This window comes from Diadema antillarum, unplaced genomic scaffold (assembly GCF_040938485.1).
Source record: "Diadema antillarum isolate AM-2024a unplaced genomic scaffold, OU_Dant_1.0 seq00000656_RagTag, whole genome shotgun sequence".
NCBI classification, from domain to species: Eukaryota; Metazoa; Echinodermata; class Echinoidea; order Diadematoida; family Diadematidae; genus Diadema; species Diadema antillarum.
The window spans coordinates 117,552-128,388 of record NW_027271568.1 but is presented as its reverse complement, the minus strand read 5'-3'; the positions used below and the strand labels follow the sequence as shown (position 1 = coordinate 128,388).

The 10,837-nt window shown below is 43.1% G+C and overlaps 1 protein-coding gene across 1 annotated transcript in view; it reads right to left on the bottom strand.

Annotated features, from left to right (window-relative positions):
- Positions 1-350: 350 nt before the first annotated feature.
- Positions 351-10,837, bottom strand: part of LOC139736574 (osmotic avoidance abnormal protein 3-like) — a 28,674-nt gene continuing 18,187 nt past the window's right edge. Inside the window, exons 9-15 of the mRNA XM_071647321.1 lie at positions 10,336-10,481; positions 8,466-8,602; positions 6,824-7,046; positions 4,408-4,581; positions 3,766-4,032; positions 2,356-2,452; positions 351-747 (exon numbers count right to left, since the gene is read on the bottom strand). Coding sequence (XP_071503422.1) covers positions 530-747; positions 2,356-2,452; positions 3,766-4,032; positions 4,408-4,581; positions 6,824-7,046; positions 8,466-8,602; positions 10,336-10,481 — 1,262 coding nt within the window. The 3' untranslated portion in view covers positions 351-529. The remainder of the gene's footprint in view (positions 748-2,355; positions 2,453-3,765; positions 4,033-4,407; positions 4,582-6,823; positions 7,047-8,465; positions 8,603-10,335; positions 10,482-10,837) is intronic.

Genomic DNA, 10,837 nt, shown 5'->3' with positions numbered 1-10,837 from the left:
GAATACAGGGCATGCAGGGACATGGAAGCTACAGTGCAACAATCTTGAATGCGTCGGGTGATGGAATTCATTAACTTCTGCAACTGATAACAGTGTCCACTCTTGTTACTATTACCAGGTCACTTGGAGGTGAAACAGTGTCAACAAAGATCTAGGCAATAGAGCTTTATGGAGCATTACCTCGCAGATAAAAGAGCGCCCTCTACTGCTGTATCAGAGTCATTTTGGCAGACTCAACAGCTAACATGCATTTACACAGGGAGGTGTGATTTTTTTTAGTTCTGCATAACAGTGGGTCAATATCAGTAGGCATTATACCAGCAGAATATATCCACAGCCCATCTGTGTAAGTTTTTCACCACATTCTCAAGCCCTACACATGAAGGTGATAATGCTTTTGACACATTATGCAGTTGAGGATTTTATTACCTGTGCAACGTCCCGACAAAAGATATAGCAACACATAGCAGTATTTTCCCCAACAAAATAAATACAACAGCACCCTCTGCTGTTGGAAAGCTGCACAGACTTACAAGGGCTCCAGCGTGTTGTTTTTCTTCTTCCCTTTCTTGGGTTTGCCGGTGGGCAGCTTCTCCAGGCGGGTTGGCCGCCGCATGCCGATGTCCGCTGGGCCGAGTTGACCGTGCACAGCTGCGGCCGTCAGGTCCGAGTTGGAGAGGGCGTGGTGGGAGGCGGGGCCTAGCAGAGAGGAGTGGGAGGAGTGAGGGGAGTGGGAGGAGTGGTCGGCTGTAGGTGGAGACGGGGAAGAAAAAGGGGCGTGGTCATTTCATAACATGTTGAAGAAGAGATCTTGATGCTTGCAAGAGCAACTGCTTGTGTTCAAACATTCCATTTTAGCATGGGTTTCAAGAAGGAATCATTTCCGAAAACAAATTCTGTTATCTGTTCGTAATTCCCTGCAAGACACACTATCAGTGTCAATGTCACAATTGTCTTTCAAAACTCTGTCAACCTGTCTCTATTGCATGCCATTACCCTGATGCGATAAATACACAGAAACACACACACAACAACAAACACACACAGACACAAAAACCTATACAAAGGGACACATACATACACACAAACACACAACCTAAATATTTGTATCCCATGAGTGTCACCAAGAGAGATTACTATCCTGCCTCATGTTCTGCCAGTTGAGAACAGGAGAGGACTTCCAGTCAGTAAAACTCTCCATGGAACTCAGGGCTCCCATCATCTACACATCAAAATCTATGAAATACTTGCCCTTTACATCCATCCAACGAGGTCTTGAATAATTCCCAAATCAGAAAGACTCTTATTTTCACTTGACACAACACGAAGAGATATCTAAGCTTTCAGGAATCCTCCTGCAGTTGCAGATAGACTAAGAGCCATCGCACATAATACAACTATCGGTCGCACGACTTACCAATTCTGGATCTGAAATAAACAAGAGTGTTTATTCTGAGGCTATTGTGATTTATTTCCGATCCAAAGTCGGTCGGTCATGCAACCAAAAGTTGCATAGTGTGAGGTGACCTTTAGCGGCTATGGGACCCAATGCCTCTCTCCATGCTATCCCAGCTAATGTATGCTGTGCCCCATGTCTATTCTCATGCTACACTCTCATAACATTCCCACATGCAGACATCATCCGCACACTCCACCCCTGGCCAAAAGAACGGCCAAAGTGTAGTACGGTACAACAGGCAACCCACATCTTCCTGCTTGTAGTTTCTAGGAAGGCTGAAACATAGGGACTAGTTGTCATGCAAAACTCCTGATAGAACTCTACCTCAAACACCTCTGAAAAAAGATTATCAATGAAAGAATTTTACAAGAAATTTGAGATATTCTCTATTGTTCACTTACTAGGGATATTCTTTATCCTGTGACTGTCAGAAATACATACCGTGTAGGTGTTTAATGACAACACAATTTGATAGCATTTCTTTCATACTTGTAACATTTCTGACCCTGAATTTAATTTCTGCAGGGCTATCAAACTTTGCAGAGCGACAAATATATTGATGGGAGCTAAATAAAAACATATTTTGAAGGCAGGAATAATTTCTTGGTGTAAAAAGCTTTAGAATTGCATACACTATGCGTGCTCAATCAAATCTGAGGAAAACAAAAACTGATATTCATTTTCCTATTTATGATGAAAGAAAGTTTATAATATCCTAAAAAAACCATACTGGTTGTTAGCTTCCTTTCTGCTATTTTATGTAAGCATGTTCACATTCCACTTTACAAAACTGATGAATGAAATTGACCGATGATCCTGAATCAGCCAAAGCATTGCACTGCAATGTAAGGAGTATATGGGCAAAATCTTACACCCCTCCCTCAGCGCATACTCACGCAAGTTTCTGTTGATGTCTGCATTGCTAAGAAGCTGATTGGCTCGTTTCGGCTTGAAATAATCCATGGCCGAGTCGTGCTTGGACTGCTGAAGTTTCTGCGCATGCAATGGGGTGGGGTTAGAGAGAGGACATGTCTTCACATGCCGCATTCACTAACGGAAAAAACGAGTTACTACAAGAACGCGAACCGTAAAAGATCACATTCCTCCTATACATGCAGAAGTCTGTACGATGCTTGACTATTAAAGAGAAAAACAAGGCTGACCCAAGACATCCCAAACATGCAGGGACGGCTATGTTGTTTCTGTGTTTTACTAATTTACATTTACAAGAATGTCATCATGGGTTTTCTAACAACAAGAAGTACAGGATCTATTACTTGTTCAAACACAACCCATCTATACATACAGAAAATGAGCCCGAAAGGACAAAAACAAAACAAACGACTTAAGAGGGACTGGTGATCAGTTCTAATGTGCTATACTTATCAGAATTTCAATAGTTCAGCACAAGAACTGATCACCAGTCATTCTTTAACAGCTTTATGAAACACCCCCTGGGTTGTTCTATATGTCAGAAGTTCAGAAGTATCAGCCATCAGCTGTAAGTATTCAGAGACTCATACTTGATTTTCTCACTAATGCTCGGTCTCATATTTCATGCAACAGGACCAACGCATGAAAATGAGAACAACTTTGCTGGAATAGTAAATGTCATGGTAATGAGAAGAAGTCAACCTTCCTGTTTGTCTATTGCAATGAATAGTTGCACTTCTAACTGATTACAAGAGTTGCTATCCTAATATCTGTATAAAATGGGACCCAGAACTCTTCTGATTTCGCTCTTTAAGACTGTGTATTGGTAATTGTTTATTTTCAATAGTTTATAGATTAGAGATAGAATGTCCTACAGATAGAATGTTTGAACCCATTTCATGGATTAAATTGAGGTAGCTATGTATAACCCTTCTTTTAGAGCAGTCCCATCCATGCCATTAAAGTTCACAAACTTGTCCTTCAAAATGCTTGGCTTTAATCTGATAATCCCTTCATTGTCATTGCTTCAGTGGTTTACATACTGTGTTTTGTCCCATTCATCACACAGCTAGCAAGGCTTGGTAAGATTAATCGCTTGAATAGACCCTGTACTGCAAAGCCTCTTTTCTCAGTACACCCTTTTCCAGAGTGTGTGCTGTCTTTCAAATATTTTGATAGGTTAGGAGAGTCCATATGAATTGAGTTACACATCGTTTTAAAGCTAAGAGTCTGCTCTTTTGAATCTGCCCTTGACTTAAAATCCATGTCTGGGATTTTTTGTTGGTTTTGTGATGCAGGGTCACAAACGCAATGCACAGACATGCAGAGATATCCAGTAAGATCCCTTTCTGCACTGAAGCATGCAAACTCACCTGTCTGTACCGGTCCTCCTCGTCATCGTATGCACTTGGTCCAATCCCGTTGGTGTACCCATTGACCTGAGGGCGATCATTTTGAGGTACCCGCCCCAGTCCCCTGTCTGCCTGGCCCCTCTGCTGGGTCAAGGGTTGCCGGCCGCCGGGCATGACCCCTCCTGGCATGCTAGCCCCACCCGTCGCCGGGAGCTTGTCCCGGACGACGACCAGGTCTGGCAGCTTCCAGCGACTCTCTTCTTCATCCCAGGAACACTCCAACTTGACCTGATGGAGGAAGAGATTGGGCAGGGAGGGGTTAGTTTAGGGGGAGATAAGGGGAGATATGTAGAGAATGTGCTGTGTAGGGATTATTTATTGCAATTTACCACCATTGACTGTCTGACAACTTTGGCATTACCACAACATAAAGTTGAGTGGTCACATGATAAACTTCTCTTAAGTTTCAGCTGCATACGTTCAGACTGCAAGACTGCACAAACTTCTAGAAGATTTGCTAGTTTTAGGGGAAAGTTTCGCAGGAAGTTTAGAGAAAGAAATTTCTGGGAAATTTGCAGTCATGCTAGCAAAACTTCGTAAGACTTTAAAACTTCTCGAGATTTGCCACTGCACATGCATGGCTAAAGAGAGAGAATTCCCCACCTTGTCGAGGTTGAAGTAGTTGCAGTCCCGTCGCAGACACGGCTGGACCTTGTCCAGAATCTGCTGCAGCATCTTGACCTGCTTCTCCTGCTTGCGGATGGTGTCCAGGTAGTCGATGCGCTCAAACTCAAACTCGGCGTTGAGGTCGCTGATTTCACACTCAGCAGCCCTCAGCTGGAATGAGGGAGGGAGAACAGAGAGGATTGACAATGAGTGGATAGATGATGCACATGTTTATATCTAAAAATTATTCATGCTACCAGACCAGGACACAGCCACAACACAACTGCCATGTCTACAACACCAGTCTACGCAAAGAATACCCCATGTGTACTCAGAAGATCACCCACACAACCTAGAGCTGCATTACTCCAATAAAAATCTCTCATTTTAACCAAATCAAGACTCATAATACCATAGCTCTACTCTTATCTTACAGACACAATGCAAACATTTAATAGAGCTAGCTATACATTCTATGTAACATTAAAACCACAATCATGGCCACAAAATCATGCAGATAAGCATTACTCACTTTAACTGGTACTAGTACAGCACTCAGGTGACCAAACACTATGTATGCATGCAAAACACTGTCATGTACTGCAGCATAATACTACTTATAAAACTAGAACACCATTCCCACAATCTCATCAGGACACAAGTGGCATATATAACACCTCTCGTACATCAAACCAAAAACGTCACTCAGATAACCAACTTATAATACAACCAGACACCATCTCTAACATAACCAGCACATCGCACCAGGAGACGATAACACCACTGAAAGGATCATAACACCAACTGACCATAACACCACTCAAAGGATCATAACACTAACTGACCATAACACCAAATGATCATAACACCAACTGACCATAACACCACTCAAAGGATCATAACACTAACTGACCATAACATCACTCAAAGAACCATACAATGTACAAAGGGCCTTAACACCATTCAGAAGACAATAACACCATACAAAAAACAAACAAACATAAAACCACTTAACAAACAATAACACCACTTCATATCATAACACTACTCACACAATCACAATATGAAGAGTTTGTTCGCAAAAACCGATAAGTCCATTTTTGAAGACTTTGAAGTACGGTCTCTGTCATAAAGTACAAAATAATACCTTTTAAAGGGATAGTACAGTATTGGTGGAGATGAGAATTGGGCTTTTAACTTTTTTCGAGATACCAAGAAAACACTTATGATGTAGTACAGAGCATACTATTTTATGAGGAATTCAAAGATTAGTGGATGAAAATCAGGTTTGGAATGACTGAAACATCCAAAAACAAAGTAAAACAAAGCGATCGTAATAAAGTGTGGGTCCCACATTTTATTAGAATTGCCCTTTTTTGGATATCTCAGCCATTTCGAAACCAATTTTCATCAAATAAACGTTGAATCCTCATAAAATTACATGCTCTTTCATATTTCATAAGAGGTTTCTCATTATTTCACCAAAAAATGTCAGAAGCCCCAAATTAGGTCTCAAGCAAAATTGTACGATCCCTTTAAATGATATATTGGTCACTACATATAAAGGTACATTTTTGAAGTTATGGTCAAAAGAAGCAAAAATTTTTTTATTATTCTCTTTATTTTTCTTGACCTTTAATCGCAAATATCTCCATTTGGCAAATATGGACTTATCGGTTTTTGCGAACAAACTCTTCATATAATCAATGCAACCACAACATCACCAATGGAGCCATAGGTATATCCATGCGCACACAATAAGCCAGTTTGGGGTTCCACTTTGAGCATGAGCAGAAAAAGGTCATCTGTATCGGCAGAGCATGTTGGTTTTTTATTCACTGAGATAAGTATCTGTGATGTAATGATTATTCAAGTGATCATTATGAGTGGTGCTTGCCAGCACATCCACCTGACAGCAAAAGTGGTATTTGACAATATTAATAGAAAAAGATTGTTAATACATTCTATGCAAAATAATGAAATGGATGCTTTCCAAAGTGCTAATTGATGGATCATTCTGGTCACCTGGTCTACGCAAGTTCATTCTTTCTTTGAACATGACTGATGAATTCCAAAAATTGCTTAACGTTGGGTAAGCTGAAATACCTTCTCTCACTTGAAAACTCGTGGAGTGCCTAATCAACTGAGAAAGAAGAAAGGTCATTTGCACCGATGTGCCCATGAGCTAACCCCGAACTGGCTTATACAACCCATGCAACTGCAGCATGATTAATGCAACCACAACACCACTCATGCACCCACAGCACAATTCATACAACCACAACACCATTTATGTCACCATAACACCATACACAAGACCACGACACCATACACAAGACCACGACACCACTCATCCAATTCAAACACTGGTCTTGTCACCGTTACACCCCTTCTGCACTGATTATACACCCACCTTCTCAGACTCCTTCTTCAGAAGCTCATTCTTGGCTTTCAGCTCCTCCTCAATGTTGCTGTAGATGTTGAGCATGATACCGTCATCATCCATCTTAGCGATAGCTTTAGCCAGGGCCAGTTTCCGTAGCTCGGCGTGCTTCAGCTTCTTACGCCTCTTCTCTTTCAGACCCTCGTCCGACGCACGCTCTCCTCCCACCATCTCATGCTCCAGGGCTTGCAGTCTAGAGGGAAGGGTGAGATACAGTGGAGTGGGGGAGCATGAAGGAAGAAGGGAGGAGGAGGAGGAGGATGGAGAGGAGGAGGAGGAGGAGGAAGAAGAGGAGGAGGAGGAGGAGGAAGAGGAGGGGGAGGAGGAGGAGGAGGAGGAGGAGGAGGAGGAGAAGGGGAGGAGGAGGAGGAGGAGGAGGAAGAATAGGAGGAGGAGGAGGAGGAGGAGGAGGAGGAGGAGGAGAGGAGGGGGAGGAGGAGGAGGAGGAGGAGGAGGAGGAGGAGGAGGAGGAGAAGGGGAGGAGGAGGAGGAGGAGGAATAGGAGGAGGAGGAGGAGGAGGAGGAGGAGGAGGAAGAGAGGAGGAGGAGGAGGAGGAGGAGGAGGAGGAGGAAGAGGAGGGGGAGGAGGAGGAGGAGGAGGAGGAGGAGAAGGGGAGGAGGAGGAGGAGGAGGAGGAGGAGGAGAAGGGGAGGAGGAGGAGGAGGAGGAATAGGAGGAGGAGGAGGAGGAGGAGGAGGAGGAGGAAGAGGAAGAGGAGGAGGAGGAGGAGGAGGAGGAGGAGGAAGAGGAGGAGGAGGAGGAAGAGGAGGGGGAGGAGGAGGAGGAGGAGGAGGAGGAGGAGGAGGAAGAGGGGGAGGAGGAGGGGGAGGAGGAGGAGGAGGAGGAGGAGGAGGAGGAGGAGGGGGAGGGGGAGGAGGAGGAGGAGGAGGAGGAGGAGGAGGAGGAGGAGGAGGAGGAATAATTATGGGGTGGTTAGCACAGCTCATTTTTTATATCGGATTTGAGCAAGTAGCATCGGATTTGAGCAAGTAGCATCTACAGTGGGAAAAATCCGGCAAAATCAAATCTGATTCACTCTGCTGTTAGCATGCTGTCTTAGCAAATTCTTTAACCAGTTGATGATGGACTGATTTTGCTATAACATGTATTTTCCATAGACACCTTCCTGAGTATTCTAACGACTCATCCTCAACGGGTTAAGAGTTCCGACAATTACGATGAATCGAAACCTTGAGACGCATACTTGTCTGCAGTGACTCCCTTGCTGAAACAGCTTTATAAGTCATTTTACTGCCCCATAACCACAATATAGTAAATGATCATTGCAATAATCACTCAAATACAAGATTTTAAGTTTCAATTTTTACCATAAGAAATCATTTTGATTTGATTATGATTTTGATTTCTCACTGAGGGACCCTAATAATTGCCAATGGGGTGGGGGGGGGGGGGGGTTTGAGGGCTCAAATTCAATTTCACAAAATCATTTTCACTCCTTGTAACACTTTATAATAGTCAGGGTGCATGAGATTGAATAACACAACACAGAACAACAAAAAAACAAACAAATTCAAATAGAAAAGAGGAAAATCCAGGTGGAAAGGAACTAAAATTCCCAAGGATGTCACATTTTCCAGATTTGGGTGCTCACCTCTTTAGGGCCTCTTCCTGATCTAACACTGTGCTCTGCTCCTTCCGGGGCAGTTTTGGAGAGGATCGGGGTGCAGACGGTCCCTCGTCATCGCCGGCAGGCGAGGGCTCACTCTCCTCGGACATCGGTTGTTCCGCCTACAAGCAGTACAGTGTACTCTCGTCATAACGAACACAGTTATAACGAAATTCCGGTTACAACGAAGTAAAAATTCAGGCCGCAACATTATCCTCTCTTTGTCTTTTATTGTTTGTTTGTTCGGTTATAACGACATTTCAATATAACAAAAGAAAACTGTCTCAAGGACTTCATTATAATGGGAGTCCGCTGTGGAAAGGGATGGATAGTAACCGTGATTTCAATCCTACTAGGCAGTCCAGTTGGATATAGGCCCCCGCCAACAGCATGACAACTCTAGTCTTTCAATGTACATGTTCCTTGTACCCACAAAATCTATCACCTTCACTCAGTATTTCATCATACATGTTGTAGCCTGAAACCTTCAAGGAGCAAAGCCCGAGTGCCACTTTAGAAATATGTGCAGATACAATTCACAAAATAGTTCTCTTTTTTTTTGGGGGGGGGGGGGGTAGGGAAGAGGAAAAGGCTTAGTACATCCCTAACTTCAAGTCACAAGAAGTGTCATTTTGCGATTTAATTGATTTATTTTGTTGTTCCTTCATACAAACACGCATTCAATTCCAGGAAGGAAGCTACTGAACGCCGATACACAACAAGGGACCATAGAACCATCAGCCAACGTCCCCTCAGAAGGAATAGGTAACAAGGATGAAGCCCCTTACCTAAGGGCAGGCTTTCAAGCAGGATAATGTAAAAAAGTAGGAATAAAGTAGGAACAAAATCTCTAAAAAAGTAGGAAAAAGTAGGCCATGAGAGGGAAAAAGTAGGGCATTAAAGAAAAAAAAGTAGGAATAAATCAGGACATGTGCAGGCTTTTTGGAGTAGTTTTCATTGATACTCACCAGAACTCTTGATGCTACATGTAAATCATATTTGTACTCACAACCCTGCTGCCTCAGCCTCACTTTTGCTCCTTTGGAGAGCCTGGTAATTTTGAGCAAGGATTCATGTGTGTTATGTCCTAGATGAAAATCAGTGGCAATCACATTGAACAGGGCAAAAGCTGAGATATCAATTGGTTTGTGTTATCCCTCTTTCATGCTGAAGAGCGATCCCCACCAGTCAAACTTGCAACTAGAGTCTACGCGATTTCTTTCAACTATCAGGAGCTCTTTGTTTTACGGGGTTGTTTTAGGAAAAAGTAGAAAAAGTAGGATCTCAAAAAAGTAGGAAAAGTAGGGACACAGTAAAAATAGGAAAAAGTAGGAAAAGTCCACTCAAATGTAAGGGATTTACTGATATTCCCTAGAATTGACAGTCTGGGGGTATTTATACATTTCCAGAGTGGTTCTAAATATTCTCGCAATTCAACGCTACACAGTTAATCGATGGCACCTCAGCCAGTACTGTACAGTCCCTTTAACTGCTTTGCTCTTGAATGCTGTGGACAACTGCTATTTTGAAAATGTCTTTGTTTTTAACGTCAATGAAGCTCCTTTTGAAATAGAGAAAAATTATGTAACTTTTTGAATATGAACAGGGGCCCATTTCATAAAACATGTCATCAGTGACAACTGCCATATTTCTATGACAAATTTGCTCTCAGCCAATCAGATGCAAGGATTTCAGTAGCTTGTCACATCTATGAGAACTTGCCACTGATGACAAGTTTTATGAAACAGGCCCCAGGTCACTAGATTGGTACAGGACATCACACTGTGGATATGAATGGGGGAAAGACATTCCAAGGAAAACTGAGACAAGATTGTAGAGATCTGTGAGAGCTCACCTGACTGGATACCTTGGCGGAGGCATCCTCCTGACCAGCTACCGGTCCCTCTTCACTGCCGGGCGTCGGCTGGACTCTCTCTAGGGTGATCACCTGCTGCTGGGATGGGAGGGTCGGGGCGCCCTCGCTTGACTGGATCTCTCCAACTGGATACAGACAGATAAACAGTAGGGTGGGGTTGATGGTACACAATGCTTTTCACTAGTAAAGTTAAAAACCAAGTAGCGTGAGAATACCACATAGTGTGAAGGATGGTCCGGTTTGGATATTTGAGATCTCAGTAGTGAAATGTTTACGGACTTATCAGGATCTTTGTGTAAGTACAAACAAAGCCCAAGGATCTCCGCTGGAATCAATCTTTATCGACAAACGTATGCTTTAATGCACATACAGGCTGACTGGTGCTGTATGCGGTTTTTCGAATGTACCCCGAAGGCCAGCGAATTAGAGCCACCCATGAATTGCCATGCTACCGGTAAACTAGAGTATCTACCCAAAATTC